Genomic DNA, 22,797 nt, shown 5'->3' with positions numbered 1-22,797 from the left:
TCATTTTCAAGTTATAATAAGTTAAATTGAAATTTTATTGTACCAATATTGAAACTTAACTGGTATTGTCAAAATCCAAGACAATTGACATTTTTTTAAAAATGGGTGCATTGCGCCTGCTTATGGGCAAGGACAGACCACCGACAGACGTGTTTAATGTGTCACAGATTTATAAATAATCATAATGTTGCTATGATCCCAACTTAACAGTAGAACTATGTTATTATTGATCCCTAGAAACATAAAAAATCTTAAATTATACAGGGGTGTACGGTTACCAGACCAAAGTACCTATTTCTTGTTAACAGATTACAACCCTAAAAACTAAAGGTCGGGTATGGTGTATATTTTTCAGGGTTCTTAAGAAAGGGCTTTTTTAAAACACAATATTTTATATATTATAATCGGTTCCACGACAAACGTAAGAGTCCCAAACGTCAGAGTGGAAAAACATCAGAGTGGACAAACGCAAGAGTCCCAAACGTCAGAGTGGGACAAACGTCAGAGTGGGACAAACGTCAGAGTGGACAAACGCAGGATTTTTGGGACAAACGTCAGAGTGGACATTTTATAAGTAAAACGTATGAGTCTCGATTTTATAATCATTAAAGCGCTGCGGCTAGGTAGGCCAGGGTGCTGAGTGCTGCAGCCAGAGTCATTTTCTTTATGATTAGGTTAGGTTAGGTTATAGGCTAGGGGGCCGAGCGCCCGCGGCTAGGCAGGCTAGGGGGCCGAGCGCTGCGGCTAGGTAGGCCAGGGTGCTGAGTGCTGCAGCCAGAGTCATTTTCTTTATGATTAGGTTAGGTTAGGTTATAGGCTAGGGGGCCGAGCGCCCGCGGCTAGGCAGGCTAGGGGGCCTAACTGTCTATTTTTTGTCATATAATTAAAATAGCATAGACTCTGATGTTTTACTTAAGCAATGTCCACTCTGACATTTGTCCCACTCTGACGTTTGTCCCACTCTGACGTTTGGGACTCTTGCGTTTGGGACTCTTGCGTTTGGGACTCTTGCGTTTGTCCACTCTGACGTTTGGGACTCTTACGTTTGGGGTAGGACCTTATAATCCTCTTCTTTACTTAATTTTTGGATTATAAATTCCTCGGTTTAATGTTATGAGCGAAGCATCTCTATAATTGAGTCTTAAAATGTTAGTGTGATAAATATTTATCAAATTTTTAAAAACAAACTTCTAAATAATGTTAAATTTTAAATGAGTTGTTACTCTATATTTGTTAATGTTCGTTTATCTGTCTTAAAACTGAAAGATTTGTTAAGCATCGCTTTAATGGGTTTTGGTTTCCTTGTTTTTTTTTATATAAAATTTGATGAACTGAAATTAGTTTCCGAATGTGAACACATTTTCCTAGGTGTTTCCCAATCCTATCTCAATATTTGCTACTAGCTAAAAAACCTTCAAACTTCAAAAAAAAATCAAAATTTGAATGTATTAACGATATATACATTCAAAGTTTTAATTTTTCAAATTTAGATTTTTTTTTTGGAAGTTTGAAGGTTTTTTAGCTAGTAGCAAATATTGAGATAGGATTGGGAAACACCTAGGAAAATGTGTTCACATTCGGAAACTAATTTCAGTTCACCTAAAATTTGAATGCAAAACGAGTTGTATATAAGCACATTGTGATATGTATACAAGAGGTCATGAACCTAACTTGCGTTACAGTTTTGCTTTTTTGGTATAGCGGAGTTCCTCTACAATTCATTTGCTACTGGCGGGTTTGGAAACTAAAATAATTTAAAAGTCCAAAAATACAAGGTCTAACTTTACATTACGTCTATTTTGACAGACTGACGTATAAAGTACTTTTTATAGTTGCTGCACTGCTAAAAATCCAAGGTCGTGTACATACGTCTTTCGTCTGTTAAAATGCATTTCTGAACCCAAGCAAAGTTAAATCCTCCCCTCACCAATAAAATACATCAGACATATGAGTTTGAGTTCAAATAAATTTACATCATACATGGTTTCTTAAAGAACATTTTGTTACAATTAGTATAAAATAATGTTTAACTGTATTGGTTTAATTTAATGACAACGCTTATACCAGAATTTTTAAAAGGAATACTAAATCTAAAGATTTATGAAAATAGATATACCAATAAAAAAGTATGAGCAATTGAAAATACCTCTATTATAAAAACAATGAAATGAGGAACCCATTTCATCACAAACAAAAAACAAGGATATGAATTTACACAACTAGCAATTTCTTATGTGTCTGTTCAAAAACATAAAAGTAGCCATTCATGAAAAAAATAAATTTTATTCTGGTTAAAAGAAGCCTTATTGATAAAAATTGTTGAAGAAAAATATTTTTTTTGAGCATAGAAATAAATAAAATACATTCACATTTGGGCTTCCTTTTTATATTCATTTTATTTCATAACTTTGTACTAAAATTATATTCATTTAGATGGTTGGAGCGGATGTTTTGGTTTGAATGAGTGGTAATTTTATTTAGGAAATCTTTAGCTAGATCATTAAGACAAGGATATAAAGAAAACAAGGTTAATACAATTTCATCGTTATTATAGATTATATCTGATGTTCACTAAGATTTTTCTTTGCATATTGGTAGATTCAATTTATAAAAATAATATATTAGAAGTAATCTACATATAAGTGCAAAAACCTTTTTGGAGGGTGGACCAGGTTGTTACTTTCCTAATTTAATTATCTCGACACTCTACTTAGTTGAAACTTTACCCTATTTATGCTGTACAATATTTTACTGTCCTTTTCATTAAAAATTTGAGATTATGTTTGTTCTCACCTGTATAATTCCTTCCTGAATGTTAGGTCCATCCACGAGTCTGACCGTCCTGTTCTCTGGAGGTTTGATTACGGGATCCTGGGCTGTCAAGATGATCCTGTCATCCAGGCGTCCTTCAGCCTCCAGAATACCTCGCACAGTTATACCTGTACCGGGGGCAAACCTAAAATATATAAATTTGGGTTAAACACATAAGTTAAAGTTTTAGTTGTTCCTCCAATTTTTAGTAGCAAAGCTCTTCTACAAGTGTTCATGTCCGTCTGTCTTTCATTCTTTTGTCAGTACATTTGTATAATGCTGCTTAGTTTACCACTTTACCTATTTTAGTTGATAAACAAACCTAAATGCGTGTTTTTAAGATAAAAAAGTAAGAAAAGGATTTGCATTTTGTCATACATTATCAAAAAGTTTATTTGTGTAAAATCTAGTTTGCAATGCAACCTAAAAACGTGCCAAGTTTGGATAAAAACTTTTGTGTTAATTAACAACTTTTTCTTTTTCTTGCTAGAAGATTGTATTTGTCATTAACAATTATTTCTTTTAATGCATACAATAAAAAAACAAGATAGACTACAGTCATAACACACAAAGATTAAATGAAAAGAAATTAGATTTTATACAATATTTCGTGTATTTATTACAGATTGAATAATAATCTTATAAATTACTTATCTTAAATACTGATAGAGAACAAAAAATAGTAAAAAATAAAGGAGATGAAAAACAATAAAGTCCAATTTCTAAAATCTTAAAATTAAACAAAGAAACAGTACCTATATTTATTCAATGGTGGAATCGCTATTACATATAAGTAATAGAGTTAGTCACAAAAACAACGAAGCTTGATAGAACACGCCTTGTGTGTTAAAATATGATTCAGAACCATTGTACTGTTATTCATTTTCATATATACAAGGATCGATGATAACAAGTAAAGCGACCATAGTTTTAGAATAGTTATTCATCGCATAGTATTATAGAAACTTTACAAGGAAAGGAAAATTTTTAAGGTTAAAACAGGTTTGTTAACCCCGAGGGATTAACTGGTATCAATTTTATGATTTTTATTTAACTATTCGGAGAAAATTGTCTGTAAAACGATGCTGTACATGATTTTTTCTAGTATGATTGAGAACCGGTTCTAATCCAGAAGACATCACTCGGTTTCAAACCCATACTGTAAAAATCCAGTACATCATTAAATCTAACGATTTTTTTTAAATTGAACATTTTTAGCTTTTTGTTGAAAAAATTGCCACTAAGTCACAGGATTTGTTTAGAAGACTGACAAACAAAGTAGATTTTGGAGTTATACTTCAACTAAAAATCTGTCAAATGAATAAATTGGGAAAGGTCACGCACAGAGCGCATAAAAAGCGTGCATTTGAATAATTAGTGCGCATGTAATTACTAAATTAGATGATTGCACCACAAATAAAATATTCACATTTCATTGTAAATCATTAAAAAGTAAATAAATGCACACACTAAATTAGTTATGTTAATATCAAATTTAAAAAGGATATTTTTTAGTAGAATCGTAAGGTTGCTACGCCTGTTCAAATGTCGTTATAACTTCTGCGGGATAAAATACTTTAAAACATTAATTGTGCCCATAATGTAATCAATCGACAGACTTAACTTGTAGATATTTTTTGAATTTTTTAAAAGTTTTATTTAAATTTTAAAATCTATTTCATTTTACAGGATTTGAATTTGAATCACATGTGTATACTTTATACCTATCATTTCTTCACTTAGGTGTAACCTTCTACAAAAGAAATTTATACTATTTTATCGATTCTACATAATATCTTTAGGTCAGTAGCTTATAATCTCTTTAACTGTTACCGACATGGTTCTCCTTTACAGTGAAGCTGGTTACATATTGAGGGAAGAATATATTATATAACTACTTGGGGGGGGGGGGGGGACACCCCAGTTTTCCCTCAAGGCCTCTATGGTCGTAGCCGCTATTGCTTTTAGTCGTCATATATTAAGCATAAATAATTTTAAAGGCGGACAAAAAATAAAATTTATTATTGCCTAACCATATAAAAAACACTACACATGTTGAAAGGGCAACAGGGATTAGTAAAGGATCAAACCTTATACTTTTGAAATGCTTATACAATATACAGACAAAAAACCTGAAATTATTTTTAGCCATACTATTTAGAAGTAATGAGATTGCTACATTTATTATAATTTCTAGAAAATATCCAAATTTGCCTGTACCCAAGAAAATTTGATAAGGCAGATTACGTTAAAAATTATGAAAAGGTAGAAAATATATTTATTAGCAATCAAAAGGTTAGAAAAAAGACAGACACAACAGATTATAGAATAGCTTTAAAATAATATGAGAGACGTGAAAAGTGTGTTTACACTGCACTAATAAAAGAACTAAATAAAAGTAGCTTTGCTTACAAAAAAAACAAAACGGCAGACACAAGCACATATATGTAGAATAGCTTTTTTATTTTCAAATCTTTGAGCAAAATGTAAGTCCACATTCTTTTATACACAGGATTTGTGAGGAGTTTAACCAGAAATAACTTGAATAAAACTCTTACCTAATAGTAACACCAGGCTCAACTACAAGAGTTCCTTCTCTGTCCACTAAGATATCATGTTCTACCGTGTACGGACTGTCAGCCTGGCGGGACAATCAGAAATTTATATATTAGTAGCAAAGCTACTCAATAATTCCAAATCTTTTAAAACTCCTTTCCCTGCATGTATTATAAGCAGCATTATGTCGACAATCAACTTCAATACTTATAGTAACTAAGAAATAATTATAAATATGAAAATATTAATGTGAACTGTGTGTCTTTTAACAAGAAGAGTCATAGGTGACATTTCATTGGCATTATGAATATCATACCAATTATACTAATTCATTAACTGCGACACGGATTTTATTAGAGCAAAGTTACTCTACTGAACATGGAAAGAAAAAATGAAGTTCGGTCTGCGTTGTTTCGTCATTAGTGGCTAAAAAATTAATATATTTTTATCCGAAAAAGTTTCAAAGCAACATGACATCATCTTTTCTTAGCTTTTTTAACTTTTAATTTTATTGCGTCTAAAAAATCTTTGTAAATAAAAATTGTTGAATAAATAACAAAGGGGATTTTGAAATATTTATTATAGGGCTTCCTGTTGAAATATTTTATTTTACATCATTTCTAAGGGTTCCAAAAATGTCATTTAAAAGAATAAATAAAAAGTTGTAAAGAAATTAACTTATGTATGTTTTAAAAACACGTGCATGATTATTTTAAAGGATTTAAATGCATTTTGTTACTTTTAAATATAAATGGAGTTTCTAGGACTTCTTTATGATTAATTAAAGAAAGTGCGTTTATATATTAAATAAACCCAACAGATTCCTTTTCAGCTAAAGGTTACTGAAATATTGTTTTTAAGATTTGGATATTAATTTTTTCGCCTTCATTTACATAACCCTAATAAAGTAGAAAGATTGTTTTGTCTGTCTATCAAGATATTGCCAAAAATCTGTTATTTCTTCCAAGAAAGCTTCTTGAAGATACTTACCTGTAGGCTGTTCAATTTCAAAATTAAATTTTTGACATTGATTTGGGCTAATTTCAGCTATCTTTATCCCCAATTCAAATTTAGGACCCGTAGATGCTAGGGTTGTTGCTTTAAAAAAGGCTTTATATTATTAATAACGAGCGATCAAAAAACTTATGTTTATTTTTTGCAAATTTTTGGCAAAGGATGAATGATTTTGAAAAGTTAAACAAGGAAGGAAAATTCTGATGAGGGGAAGTAAGTTAACAACATTGTAATTGTAAATAAACTCTTTATCGTCTCTTTCTTTCTATTTTCACCCTTATTCTAAAGTTTATTTTGGTCTGATAACTGATCGATACATATGGTTAAAGTCAAAATTATTTGGTGGGAAGAATCAATAATTGGGAGGAAATATATCTATCTTATATTAAGAGGTATAATGATTTGCCAATATAATAGAAAGCTATACAAATTTAAAATCTAATATGAAGAAATACAAATTAATCTTTAGGTGTGTCCTTGGAGGCTTTTTTTTTGGGGGGGGGGGGAAGGTGATTTTTTCTCAGAAGCTACTCTGTAAAGGAGAACCATATCGGTTCAGCGGTTAGCGAGATCCTTCGGTACAAACAAACAGACAGACAGAGAGCCATCCTGTAACTTTATTATAATGATTTATGCTAAATTAATTCATGATTTCCTTGGTGAGAATTCTCTTATTTGAAATAATCTTTTCTGTTATTTGCGTTGTCGATCTGACTGTTGTTAGCTGTAGGAAACAGCACAATATCAAACCTAAGGATTTAAACTCAAACATTGTTGTAAATCACAATTTTACCATCTCACTATTTTTTCAGTTTAATATTACTTCTAATTTCATAATTCACAAGAATGTATTAATAACTACATATTTGATACTTTAAGTCAAGGCTTAAAACAAAAGCATTGTTAATCTGTCACTTTTTTGGGGGTATTTAGTCGCCCATTTTTAAGCTGCTTTCTTCGTTGTTTTTAAACAATATTCTTTATCTGAAATAATAATTACTTTTAAATCACTAAAACTTTATTTAAATTTTAACTATAGATATGCTCAAAAGATGGTATGTTTTAAGCGAATGATTTAAATATTATTTTTGCTATGCAATATATTTGTATAGTATTAACCATGCCTTTCTTAGGGCATTATGGTTGACTGCCTTAAAGCCATTCAACGACTGAGTTGTTGACTAAGGCAGAAAACATAAAATTCTTACTTCCCCGCCGGCTAGGACTATGTAAGGTGTTTCTCTCCACCCCCCCCCCCCCTCTTTCCTGTAGGTCTATACTACCTTTTATTGCCCCCTCCCCCTTCCTTCCCCTCCTATATCCTTCCTTACCTGTGTGTATGCGCTTTGATAACCATTGCTTCCCCCCTTTTTTTCAGGCCGATTTCCCCTTTTACTATGTGTTATACATACACACATACATACATAACTTTACTCTTCCCCTATTTTTCAATACACTCATATGTCAAAATTAACAAAATAAAACGGAAAGTATTGAATTTACATTTCCTTTCTGAATAAATATACAAACATGTACAAGGGGTTGAATTTTTGTTTTAATATATTCAAATAATATTGGAAATTTATATCATCTGAAGGGGCAAAAATATAATTTAGGACTGTTGCGATTTGGGCATTTAAAAATGATGCAAGTTGAGAGAAGAAAAAAACCGTTGGATCAGTTGGGAAAATTGTAGACTAGAATTGTATTTATAATTGTAAGGTCAAACTAGAAGAAATCTGGAAAGCAAAGTTCTGGTTTGGCGATAAAAATTTAACATTTGTGAAAACAATAAATTGATCAAATGTTATCAACTTATTTCCTTTTTTAGGTGTAATAAATACAGAATTATTATTTTATAGATTTTCTGCCATATGTACGACTATTTCATTTATTACCTATACATACTTTTAAGTTGTAAAAAAAAGGATGGTCGATTTTTTTAAAGGAATTTAACAGTGCGTCAATAATTAAAGAAATATTTTGTTTGAACAAAAGTTTAACATTTAATCTATCAAATATCTAAATAATATCACATTACAATTGCTGCTCTACTTTTAGGAATAATTGTTCTAGGTGATTTTGAAGTTTAAAAAAATATTTCTAAAGTACATTTTTGCAGAACAAGTCATAAGTCAATAATTTCAAATATCTGTTTTGTTATTAGCTATGGTATGTATGTTTGACCTTAGCTTAACCAAACAGATAATGACTAATATCACTGATAAAAGACCTCTTATTCTCATTTTAGGTAAATGTACAGTTTTCTAATGTTCGTTATAATTATTTTTTTATGATTTCTTGAAAAATGTCTCAAATTGAAACAGTTTTACATTTGTAAGTACAATTTTTTAGCTCATAAGTTTTTATAAGCTAAACTATAAAATAACTGAACTAATAAAGAACAATTACCTGTACAATTAAAGAAAACAATTTTGGTGGATTTTAAATGACGTAGACCATGAAACGGAAATACTTTCTCAATATAAAAAAAAATTGGCAAACAGTTTAATATGGTTGTTATTTAATTTAAATATGGCAGCTAGATTGTGTTTAAAAAATTATGTATTATATGTATAATTTCCTTTAGAAAAGTGGCGGAGAATTTATAGCCTGTTGAGCACTAAAACACCCATATTTTTTTTTTTTTTAAGTAAATTTAAAATAAGGAGTACTATGTAGCAACGTAGGGCTAGGACACCGCATGTATAAGCCCAGCAGACTTAGGGCACCCCGTATGAATAGACAACGGGAGAAATACCATATTATTTTCAATTTAAAAATTAGGTAGAGGTTTTTAGTGCTTAACATTCATTTTCAGAGAACGAACCAGCAGATTTTAAAAAGTAAACTATAAGAAACAAATTGTGAAAAAGTCATATCCTGGCGACTACAGAAAAATCTCGGTGAACGCGCCTCTTAAAATAACGTAGTAAAAACAAATTAAACAAATAAACAAAGATATTAGAAATATCGCTAAAAAGTTTCAACTAAAGTTACAAACAATTAGTTTGAAAGTTAGGCAGCTAAATATGAAATACAGCTAGAACAATGCTATTTTGACTCTTATGTAAGCTGTATGTGTTTGTGTGTGTGTATGTCCCGAAAGATCTAATAAGCTATTAAGAAATGTTTGGTAATGATTCAGGTAATATTATAGGCTGTTTGTCGGCATGTTCTAGAGATAAGTAACCCCCCTCTCCTCCAAATTATTTTATTCGAAAAAATATGGTATACCTCACCCCCCCCCCCTCCCCCTCCCTTCCTATCATATCTTAGAAGAAATCCTCTAAAGGTAGGAATCGAAGCCATTAGTAACTATATATAGTGGCAAAAATAAATTTTAGTTGTCTCGTAAGGAAAGAAATGTATATAATCTGCCCAACTGTTATACAGACCTTTCTAATTTGCCCCAAGTAAGATTGGACAGGAAATGCACTACTCTTACTTTCCCAAATATATCATATATGGTTTATTAATTGCAAAGCCGATATACAACTAAGTTCTGTACGTCATTGTATTATAACAGTTTGATCTATTGACTGATTGGTCAGAAACAGCAGATTATAAAGTAGCTTAGCTTCGCTAAGAAATATAACTTTTATCCCATTATATAAAGAAATAAACATTTTTTTGATCTCACTAACTATTTAACTGATATGGTTCTTCATTATATTTAGTAAGCTTCTTATAGGTCCATGGAAGGTTAATAACAGTTGTTGGGGAGGGTTTATCAACACTACTGGAGAATAATCCCTATAAAAACAACATCATTTCTTCTTTTCCTTTTTAAAACTAAAATTGAAACTTAAGTGTCCCTAGAGGCCACTAGGGGCTTAGCCGCTAGTAGCAAATATATTGTATACAATACATCAACCCCTAATACGAAACAAAAAGCCTGTAGTTGTACGTCTGAAAAGTTTAAAGATTTCGCCACTATGCACTATTTCTTCCTTGATATGATTTATGGTATTTTTTAAAACTGTTAACGCGTGTGCTTTATATATTGCTGTGGTGGTTTTTAGAACATTATTTCCCTTTATTTTCTAAAAGCATGCTAAAGTCATTATATGGTATTATACAGGTGATAGTTGATAGACTTCAAAAAGATTTAATTACTAAAACTGATATTTAAAGCTGGCTTTATAAAGCCTGGCAGAATCGCTGTAAGGATTTAAAGCAGTTAGTATTTTTATTACAAGTCATTATAAATAGATAAATTTTGGAAAAATAAAGGTCGTTTGAAAACAAATGAGCCTTAAACTTTTTGGAATGCTCAGATAAAATTTCTTATTTTTTAATACAATTACGTTAACAAAATATGATAATACATACCCCGGAAAAGGGTTGAAAAATGGTGATATATTTTACCCTGTTAAAATTAGAATTTTTTGTAAAAACCAAAGGATTCAGTGATTCGTAACCCAGAGTAAATCATGGCGCATTAGAAACAATAGACAAATATTAGAGTCATAACTTTTTCCTTGATTTTCCTTGTTTCATAGATAGGATTCAAGAATTTATTGCCAAAGCTAAATAACTTCTGCTTAAAATCGAAGTTATGTATGTCCCTTCTCAAAGCTAGTAATAATTGCTTATACATATAGAGGTTCTGAATAATATCTCCAGTCAATTTACTTTTTTCTTTCTAAATGAAACTCTAGAAATACTCTATTACACAAAAATACTCTATCTAACCTCACCTCACCATATACTTTTATGTGATTTACTAACAATTACAGTTTTATAGTAATTGCTTAATTATATTTTATGGAATTTAACTTTCAAATCTGCAATTTTATGTACCATTGGCTTTGCATCTAACATCTAGGGGAATCTTTTTTTTAAATGGATAAAGAGAGGAGAAGAAAGCATATATATAATCAATCTACTTGAATTTAAAACCAAAAATGCCTTATAAGCCGTGAGCTATACCAGGTTTTTCTACAATGGAAAACTGAATCGGTTCAGTGGTAAGCGAAATCTTAACCTACAGACAAAAACGTTACTTTGCCTAAATAGGATGTAATCCTTCATTTTCTTACGTTTTTGGAATTACCAAATAATATAAAATGTCAAAGAAATGTCATCATAAAAGTCAAATAAATAGAAAGAAATACAAATACACATTCCAATAAAATCTATATTTCAACCCTATAACCCTTCATGCTTAATTGTAGCACGCAAGGAAAGTAAATTTCATTAGAAATTTAATGAAATTTCAAAAAGAAAAATACTTATATTTTAAAAGGTTAATTTAGGTTTTAACTTTATTAGTGACAAATTACATATTGCAATATGCATATTTAATTTTGTTGGACAAAGTCTATTCAGCCACTCTATTTGAATGTCTATGATGTCAAAAAAGCTTTTAGTGTAACACAGATATCATTAAATATCCATAACACAAAGAACCATTTATAATCAAAGAAACTGCTATTATTAGTATAAATTATATAATATTGCATTTAGAGACATAAACTTGAACAAAAACAACATAAAGAATGATACCCTGTCGTTTTTTTTTATAATCTAATTAACAAAAACAGTTCAATGAATCTTTATGAATAACATTTTAAATATCAATTTCCGCAATGTCCGCAAACACGTAAATAAAAAATGTAAGCTCTTTGTTTATTCAAATTAAAAAGCAATTTGGAGCCAAAAGAGAAAAAAAGTTTTAAATATTATTCATTTTTTTTCTGACTACTAATAAACCATGTTAAATATAAGTTTTACTTTTCAGCCAGACATCAAATAATGATAAAATGATATATCATGCAAGCTAGCCAGCACATTAAATAAAACCAAACTTTACAATGCTTAAAAATTGATTTTTTTCAGAGAATATGATAATTAAAGGTTGAAAAGTAAAGAAAAGTTCATAAAAAATATAAAATAATCTATGAATAGAAGCTATTCTATAACTTTGAACTGACTAAATGCTTTTCTATCTGTCTTTGAAAGAAAGTTTAAACCTTAGTATCCACCGGAGCTGGATCTTCAAATCATTTTAGTGGTGAGCCGGATCGGGGTGCGCCAGAGGTGGTCCAGAGGTTGGCCGTAGGTGAGCCACAGCCACTGTTAAAAAACATTGATCTATAAAAGATTTTTGGCGCAGTGTTGCTAGATCGCTGGCAACACTCAATAAAATATTGATCTGCGCCAGTACAACTTTATAAGTTTAGCCGTGTCAAAACAGTTTTTTTTACAAAACAATATATAATTTATTTTAAAAATAATTATAAAAATGTTTTCATGATAGTTTTGCAATAAAATACTAAAACTAATTGAAAAAAATTAAAAAATATATTATTTTATTAAATACGGTTCACCCCGATCCGGCGCGGTGGCTACACCAAACGAGTGTAGCCGGCACGCCAGAGGTGTGCCACTTGGTGAGCCAGATCGCCAATGCCATTTTGATTTATAGATTGATATAAGGTGTGCAAATCTAGACCACCTCTGGTGCACCTCGATCCGGCTCACCACTAAATGATTTAAAAGATCCAGAATCTGTTCTATCTACAGTATCTATGCAATATCTATCACTTTCAAAATACTTAAGGTAGTTTTTGCATTGTTAACCCCTGAGGGAGACCCTAACCCTGCGAACTAAAGTAGTAAACGAACTAACTGACCCCTCTTATTTTCAATTGATTTCAAAATAAGGGGGAGAGGGTTTCTCTGCTTGACAAGGCACTTTGAGGAAATTGACGCTTAATCTTATATTATCCAGCTTTGTAGTATATTCTCCATGATAAGTGTTATCTGTGATAATTTATAGATTATAAATATAAGTGAAAAAGAAAAGTATAATAAAAGTTATTCAGGTGAATATCCAATAAATTTTTATGATAGGCAATCCTATTTCCCCCTCAAATTAAAGTGCATTGCTTTTATTACATTAGTTTTCTACAAGTTCCAAAAAGCACAGCTTATATACAATTATTATAGTTTTATGCATTTCTTACCGATTGTAAGTTTATTTACTTCTTAAAAATTATTGGTCTGATAATTGGTATCTAAATATTTATTTATTGCTGATATAAAATCCATTAAACAGTCAGTCTGATGCTTTCCCTGGCTCAAAGTACCCTTTGAAAAATGAACCTTATTCTAAAAATAAGGTGGGGGTAGTTTCTGCTCGTATGCATGACCCTAGCAAGTAGTCCTAACTCTGTGGTATCCTAACTATGTGCTGCTACCCATCCCTAAAGTAGAAAATAGACAAACCAAAAACTTCCTCCCTTATTTTCAATTAATTTCAAAAAACAAGAAGTGGGGTTCTGAGCTTAACTGTAAATTTAAATGTATACGGTGTAAATATTTTCATCTTCCTTTGCATAAATTCATTCTTGTGTTAACTGGAAATTATTAAAAAGCACCTGTCCTGCAACTTAATAAAATTAATTCACAAAAAATGAAGGTCTAAGAAGAAACAAAAGAATTAACTTCTGATTTTTCTATAGAATTATATCAACGTAGTTGAAAGTAGTAGTTAGGTTAATGAAATGACATTAAAATAATAAGAGCGTAATATCTATCGTTAAATTTCCAAGTATTTTAATTTTATTTTGTTGGTATAAATAAATTGTCGGCTGTATCTCTTAATTTCAGGTTATGGGTTCGAGCCGTGAAAAAAAATCGAGTCATGGTTCCTATTGTTACTATGAGAAATTTAGTGTAAACAACAAAGTGAAAATACGAATACCCTCCCCTATCCGTATAAAAATCGAAACATAATACCATAAACATGAAAAATTTCAAATACAATTCTTTGTATTGGGGTATTTTCTTTCCTCATAAGTCAGTCTCATCTTATTTACCTAACTGTATGATATGTATACTTATAGTGTATAGCAGTGGTGGTTTATATCTAAAATGCGCAGGTGCACTGCTTCAAGAAAAAATGAAAAGTGGCTTTCAATCATTTTCTGCTTAGTTGCTTCAGAGACACGGATTAGTTTTGGAAGAATAAAACTGGTTTGAATTTATTTATTGAATACCTACTTCATTAATAAAAATTAAACCTTCAACAATAAAGTATAGACCTTGTGCCGACTCTCAATTGGATCTTTGAAAATCAACTAATGGTGTCGGGAATATTAACACAACCAAGTAGCAGAAAACAATTTGGTAGCAGACGAAATGGGTCATTGGAAATGGGGAGAGGTAGTTATCTGTACAGTGTACATCTATACTATAGATCCGTTGTTCAATACACAAGTTGGATACATTTTTACATTAAAAGTTTTTAAAACATGCCAAAGCTGCAATTCTAACCACAAAAATATCAATTTTCGATATGAAATACCATGTCACAGTAAGGCTTTACAAATTTTCACCACTGTTTTATGCCAATTTCATAGCCTTACTTATCTATTTAATTGTTAGTTTTGAGTATAATTATGCATATTTATCTGAGATAATTTACACTTTAAAAAAATATGCCAAAATACTAAAAGCCCCTATTTTAGATAAGGTTTTCATAAAATAGACTAAAACATACATTAAACATAAACTTCAAACATTTATTCTGATAAATTAATGTTTTCATGATTTTTTTTATTTTTGAATATATATTCATGATATTCATAACTGTTTCTTTTTAAATAATCTTACTTTGTTTAGCTTTAAATTATAAAACAAGAACGACAACATTTTACAGTAGCGAAGCTTTTCTATAATCAATATTTTTTTTAAAAATGTGCTTATTAAGAACTCATTCAAAAATACTTTAGAACGTATTAACATATCTTTTTGTGAAAATGGAGCTATGCTACTGTTTCAACCAAATAAAAACTTGTATCTAGTAGCTATGCAGCAAAAAAAACCATATATTTTATTATTGTGTGTAAAAAGCCACAAGTATATGAAACGCTGCACCTGGCTGATTTTTTTACACTTTGAGTCACGTAATTTTTGGAACCACAGGGCGAAAATAACAAGGATGGTATATATGCCAAAGTTTCACACCATTAAAAAGAAAAGAAACAAATAATTGTTTTATATAAAATAGTCAAAGTATACGATTGAAACTATTTTTTGATAGGTACACAAAAATAAAAGCAAACGTATCTTTTAAAATTCTTTTTGTCAACGTCATAAGTAAACTTATGCAGATGTTATTTCTTTTTTAATATACTAGCGGCTTCGTTCCTAGCCTCTAGGGGCTTCGCCCTATGAGGTAAGGGGAAGTCATAATTAAAATAAAATTTGAAGAAAAAAGTAGGCTCTGCTACAGGCTACCTACTGCTACATATAGAATTTGATAAGCCAACTGCTCCTAAAAAAAATAGGGGTGGGGGATTTTTTGTTTTTTTGGGGGGTTGAGGGTGTCCCAACCCCTGAGAAAATAGCCTAAAACCACCACAGGACCAGTAGGTATATTCCCTGAAGAGTAGAATCCAATAGGTTCAGTGTTTACCGAGATCTTAAGGGACGGACAGACATCAAGCTACTTTCTATTATAGATAAAATGAATTATTTTTTTATTCTTATTCTATCTACTAAACGTCAAACTAAATGTTCACAAACAGATGCACATAGTGAATTATAGATTAGCTGCACTGCAATGATAAACAAAGAGGGTTAGTTTGTATAAAAGAAAGGGGGACAGTTGTGCCTTTAGGGTCATATGGCATGATAAACGTAATAGAAAATCAATATTAAGGTTAATTATAAAGGTATCAATAAATTAGAATGGTTAAACATGGGTAGGAGTGGTAAAATGTCTTTTATTTCAATGTTTGAGATTATTTTACAAATCGTATCATAGGCAGCTGAAAAATATATATAAGATTCGGCTCATCAGGGCTAACAAAACTTGTATTAATCTTATTATTTTTAAGTCAGTATTCGTCGAAAATTGTCTGAAATACGAGAATATGCATGATTTTTTTATATTTTTGCTAAGAACCAGTTATAATCCAGCGGATATAAGTCGGTTTCAAAGCAATACTGGAACTGATATTACTTTTTTAATAGGTACGTTTTCAGGGCGTTGTGTTACTCTATTAAAAAAGTTATAATTTTAAAGTTATAATATATAACTTAATGATAAGCGTTTGCTTGGCTGTAAAAACTAATTATAAGTTCATAAGATGAAATCAATAATTTGCCCACCAAACCCTGTAATTAACATGTTATAATGATTATAACATAATAGTCTGTTATATAATATAGATCTAATAATGTTAAACATCATTTTTATGAAAACTCGTTTCAATTGTAGGTAAAACTTGTTTTTAATCTCTTTTGGGTCGTAAATTATTTTAATATGCCACCAGCCTCTAGGAGCATCTTCAAAATAAGATAGGGAGTGAGGTATGTTTCTTTCCGAGGCAATAACTAATGGGGAATTGTCCCCCTTCTTAAAAAATAGCCTAAAACTTGCCCAATACCGAGTCCAAATGAAAATTTAGTCTCCAACAGTCTTGACGTTTAGAGGATCTTACTGCGCAGAATCACATATATAAACATTAAAACATATTGGGCTACTTCAGTTATAAAAACATTACTTTTAATTTTAAGCATTTTTTCACTTTCATAATGTTTGGTTTAAATTAAATATTTGCTTAGATACAAATCTTAAATGTCAAAAAGGTTGTTTCTCAAATAATTTTTCATCGCTTCAATATTTTCTTTGTTCTTTCTTTATCTAAAAATTAAATTCTTCTAAATATAAAGTTGGAGGAAGAAAATTAATCTTGGGTATTGCGCAAAAAAGCCCTTCCCATTAAATTGTTGCTGCCGTATTGGCTGTGGTAGTTTACGATCAGAGTTTAAAGGAGATGTATATTAAAAAGATCTTTTATGCTAACCGTCGGAAAAACAAACGGATAAAACCTAGTTATGAGGTAATTATAACCTTTAAAACTAAAAATCTCATTGTTTAAAAATTTTGTTTATACATTAATCCCTCAATGCGTGCGTTTTACGCGCTCTTAACCCCCAATTTTACTACTACAAATTCTTAAAATCATTATCTACCCTCGTTTTTTTACTACAGAACATAATGATAAAAAGGGATAGGCTAATGGCAGATAAAAATACAATATATTTTAAGGGTAGAAAGGGTATAATTTTTGTTTCAATAAAAAGTGTTTTACAAATTTTTGTTATCATTGTAATTTACGTTTCCCTGTCTTCCCCTCCCTCCAGATAAAACTCCTTCTCTATCCTCCTCTGCTTACATCACCCAGTTTATGAAGTTTAGAACCCATTTTATGCAACCCAGGCTATGGAGTAATGATTATAAGGTTCCTAAACTAGCTTTCAATATTGCCTCAGGCATTTCCCACAAGGCTTTCTTTGGACACATACAAAAGATGTATCAACAAAAGTTAAATTTTTTTCATTTGAAATATTTCACAAACATTGTAGCCTTACTCAATCCAATTTTTCTTCTTAAAAATTTCAATGCTTATTTTTTAAAAATATTAGATTTATTAATTAAATAATTAAAGATTTTATAAACATATTCTTATTTTTGTGCCTCGGACTAATGTAGCCATCCAATTTTGATAAAATATTTTTTGTTAACAATCTCAACCCAACATTCCTCGCATTTCTAATTCCTTTTCAACTATCACTCATTTATTTCTGCCCATTTTCATGACATTTTTTGTTTTATGGTTTTAATATGAAGATATTGGCTTCACCCCAAGAGGGACCTCTATAATATTGGTTTTAAAATAATCTATAGCATATTTTCAAGGTGTTGGGAGTGGAAGTATTCTTTTGCTAAAATACCAAGAAAATCTACCATTTATCAAAACAAAACTTCCCGGAAAATTTTAAAACTATCTCACAAAACAATCAGACAACATTTCTGTTACTTTACTTTATAGGATACATCATGAAAATATTTATTCATGTTATGTAAAAACATATTTAATATGTGATAAAAAGTGTGCTTTCTTTGCTCTATACGTGGAAAAGGCATTAACCCCAGCTCCTGTGTATGTATGTGTGATAAGAGTGGGTGTCTTTGTCAAAAATTGGGATCTTTCAGGCGTCGAATACCAGCATTTTTAAACATCAAAGCTCCAAGACAAGTACATTTATAAGTTTGTCGTCCTGCTGAGGTTTTTCTTAATTGAAAACTTTTTCCTTTTTAACATCATTTATCCTCAATTCAATGATAAAGATTTTCTTCAAATTTCAACAATCATTTTAGTAGCCAAAGACAGAGCATTGAAATCTAGCAAGGACGAAGCTATAAAAAAATGGACTGTTAATAATTGCTACTCTCAAACTCTTTTTGTTGCCCAATTTGCCATAAAAATTTTAGAAAAAACTTCTTCATATATTAAGTTTAACATTGCATCTGAATTTTTGAATTTTCTTTTACAATATAAAGATAATATTACTTACTTTCAAACCTAAAAATGTTTTTTTTTCCAATGAAGTAAAATTTTAACTATTAATACAAACAAAATATTAAACATATTGTTTCATTAATGCGAAATATTTTACTGTATTTTTATTATAAAAAAAAATCCAAAAAATATTATAGTTTATTTCATGTTCTTTGTAATTATATTGAAATAAATTAATTTATAAATAAAAAAAAAAAAAAAAAAAAAATATCTTCAACAGTTTTAGAATTAGAGCTAATAAATAAAAAGTTGTTATAAATCAATCTTTAGAAAGTATTGTTGTGATCAAAAAGGATTCATACTTTGAATGATATGTAGTTATAAAGATCATCGTCTTAAGGCTCTCTCCATTTGATTTTAAAATAGTTTTTGACGCTTTCTTTACTTTTTATGGGCAATTAATCCAATTAGCTTTTTGTGGGGAAACTACAAATTAATCAAATTCTAAAATTGTGGTAACGTATATTTTCGTATATAAGCAAAGCTTTTCTTTAAAAATTATCTAATGACACTACACCGCAACGTTCCTATAGCATTTCAGTTCGGTCTTTTGCATTTTTAGGCATGAAGGTATTGTCTAAACTTTCTGTATTTTTTCAATAAATGATTTTTTTGTGGGTAAAGATTTAATTTTTTGTATCACCATTTTTTCACGTTAATTAGACAGGTCGAGGCCTGTAAAAACGTGAAGAAGACCAACTTTTTATTTTACTAATAACCAAATACAATATGAAAACAAAGGTTTTTTAACTTTGGTCCATAGGACATCAACATTTAACTTACATTTTAAATAAATTATTATGTTGAGTATTGACTGAAATATTTCTTGTCACTTTGAAAAATAACTTATAATTTTATCTTTATTATTTGATCTTAAAAAGTAGAACCCATTAGATAATTGTAAATTTTTTTTGTATGTGCTATACACCTTTTTTTGAGTTATAAGTAAGAATATAGGAATTTATAGAGAATAGGCAATATCATATAAAAGTTAACAAATAAATTTCTTTGACACTTTTCCCATAATAGCAAAACACAAACACAAACTATTAATGTAAAGGGATGTGCATCTAAGAATTTTACACAAAAATATTTGAATTATAGTTTTATTATTTCAGTATATAACACAACTAAAAATGCTCAAGATAAAACAGTTTCTAAACTTAAAATGCCCTTCTATCAGATAATTCAAGCATGCAACATAAAAGAACTAGAATGATAACAAAAGTTGCGCTACCTTTCTCCCTGCAAACAATCTAAATTTACAACCTAACAATAACCATGTTAATAAAAGTTGCACTTTTCTCCTCCCTGTAATCTATCCATATTCATAACCACACAAAGTACTGAAATAAGAATAAAAGTTGTCTATCCCTTCTCCCTGCAATGCTATATTCAGAATCAAACAAAGGAGAATGATAATAATAAAAGTTGCCTATCCTTTCTCCCAGCAAGAAGAAGGCTATATTTAGAATTAAACAAAAGTAGCCCATCCTTTCTCCCTGCAAGAAGAGGGCTATATTTAGAATTAAACAAAAGTTGCCCATTATTTCTCCCTACAAGAAGAAAGCTATATTTAGAATTAAACAAAAGTTGCCCATCCTTTCTCCCTGAAAGAAGAAGGCTATATTAAGAAGCAAACAAAGGATTAGGACAATGATAAAAGTTGCACAGGCTGTTATGAGAATGCGCAACTGGTTGCAAAAAATTTGACTGCATTCCAAGCTGTGCCAAACCCAAAATTCCACGGCAAGTGCAACGCAATCGTGCTCTTGCAATTTTTTCCCAAGGATTTTTTTCTTACAGATCAATGATTTGATGACCATTTTAACCAACATTTTAAAATTACTTAATATGTTAAGTATTAGTTTGTGTAAAATCTAAATATTTAAATTTGTATTCAGATAAAAAAAATTTCTACCAATTTCATTATTCTTTTTTTATTTTTAACTTTAAGTTATATTGTCTAGTTTGAAACCTGAAAATTCTACAATAATGGGCTCATATTTGAAAAAAATATATTCAATATGATAATTCACAATCACCTTATACCTCTTGTAATTAAAATAGTTTTATAGTTAACTAATTGATGTTTTAGCGGCTTCTCCCATATAGGAATCTAGGGACACTTAGGTAATGAGGGGGAGGGGGGAAGTCGACCCTCCACATATAATTTAAGTTTTACAAAGAAAAAATTATAAAAAATAAATTATAAGTTTCGGATTGGGTCATATTTTAGGGCAATTTGTCTTCGGAGGTTGGTAGTACTAATCCCAAAATAGTTATGAACCTTCCTAGGACCTATGAGAACCTCACTATATAAAGGAAAACCAAATATGTGTGTGCAGCAATCAGCGAGATCCTTAGCTACACACATAGACATTCTATTTCTTTTTTTATAAGGATCTCATAATCTTCCATTATACAATCATTTTCACCCACTCAGTTGCTTGTCCTTGGGTTGGTAATAATATTAATATGTATAGTGAGTATACCTTATCTAAAAATATAGTTTTGCACAATAATGATTGTACTTTCCAGGATAGTAAAAATATTTTTGTTTGCGATTTATCTAAGTTTTTTTCTCGATATTTTCTTCATAAATATTTATATATTCAAGGACGAAAATAAAATAAGAATTGAAAACATACATAAATACATAATTGCAAGACTATAAAAAAATTAGGAAACTGTTTGATTATAATATTGTTTATTCTTTAGTCTCTTCAGCATTATTGACAAAGCAACTCTGACTGTAAGTACGTCCTTCCGCCCATAACGCTTTAATGGGAAATTGTTATTTAATCTACTACTATTAAGTATAGATGGTTAAGTTTTGTGAGTTTCCCAAGGTTAAGACAATGAACAATAAATTAATGTACATTTGCAAACAAAATAAATCTCACTGTATCAACGATTTATTATTTAATAATAGTATCCATAGTTTTAAAGCCAAATAATGAGATAACGTTTCATTAAAATTTTTTATACCAGTATAATTTATTGTCCAATGTCCCCTCCCTCCCCGGTGATTCTAAAGTTATATTTTTTTGATTTTGTGAAAAAATCTCTATTTGATTCTGCAACTCGTTCCATATTTGCGAAAACAATAGATTTTATTCTTTAACTAGCGGTGCCAATTCTTAAAACATTTAAAGGTCAATGCATATTCTTCATGGATATAGTTTAGTTATCCAAAATTCTAAATTATCCAACCATCTCGTTGTTAAGTAGTAGGTTCGAATCTTAGCTAGAAGTGCGTCATAATTTAAATACATTTAGAATTGTTCCTGTTAATGTTATATTAGATGCAGATAGTTTAAGCCTCTAGACAAAGGTCATGCAATCAAAAGGATAAGTATCTGTATAACGTTTTGTCACGTAACCATAAATAAGAAAGAATTTGGTGTAATATAATAGGACCTAATACTAATAGTATATCCAATCATCTGGCTGGAGGTTATCTAAGTTAAACCTGAATTATATAGAAATTGAATTTAAAACATTACAAGATTTGATTTGCATGACACGAATTAAGAAATAAAATAAATTATACGTAAAAAAGTGATGCTTCAGATTCTTTCTTTCATGTTTCATTGACATTTGACTGCAGATACATAAATATGAAAAAAAGATTAAGGGACATTAAGTCTTTTTACTTATCTTTACATCCATGACAAGTTGCACTATGCAAGAAACTGGTTGTTAGTGTTGTCTGATTCAGAAAATTTGCATCTGTTAGATTTGTGCACGCACACTTGCAGTTTTGTGTTTCTAGGTGCGCAATTTTACTCTCATTTTCTGTTTCAAAGCATCTTATTATGCATAAAGTGATTGCTCAAATTCTTACACACAAACAGACAAACACATTAAATCTGTTGAATTTAAGCACATTGGCAATTGGCAAGTATGCAATTTTGTTGTCCTTGTTTAAAGCAACAAAGCTACCCTGCCTACTTTAAAACCAAACTATATGGTTTTATAAGTCAAGGGGTATCTTTAATCAATAAAATTAGCAGTAGCAGAAAAA

General features: G+C 30.1%; 1 protein-coding gene across 1 annotated transcript in view; it reads right to left on the bottom strand.

The window, feature by feature from the left end:
• The window catches only part of bark (C-type lectin domain-containing protein bark beetle), a 58,444-nt gene extending 45,642 nt beyond the window's left edge, over nucleotides 1-12,802 (bottom strand). The window contains exons 1-3 of the mRNA XM_080171406.1: nucleotides 12,746-12,802; nucleotides 5,370-5,452; nucleotides 2,794-2,956 (exon numbers count right to left, since the gene is read on the bottom strand). Of these exons, the coding sequence (XP_080027532.1) occupies nucleotides 2,794-2,956; nucleotides 5,370-5,452; nucleotides 12,746-12,802 (303 nt within the window). The remainder of the gene's footprint in view (nucleotides 1-2,793; nucleotides 2,957-5,369; nucleotides 5,453-12,745) is intronic.
• Between the last annotated feature and the right edge of the window lie 9,995 nt (nucleotides 12,803-22,797).

This window comes from Acartia tonsa, chromosome 1, assembly GCF_053477335.1.
Source record: "Acartia tonsa isolate MP-2025a chromosome 1, ASM5347733v1, whole genome shotgun sequence".
Classification (NCBI taxonomy): domain Eukaryota; kingdom Metazoa; phylum Arthropoda; class Copepoda; order Calanoida; family Acartiidae; genus Acartia; species Acartia tonsa.
This window is presented reverse-complemented; position numbering and strand designations above follow the sequence as displayed.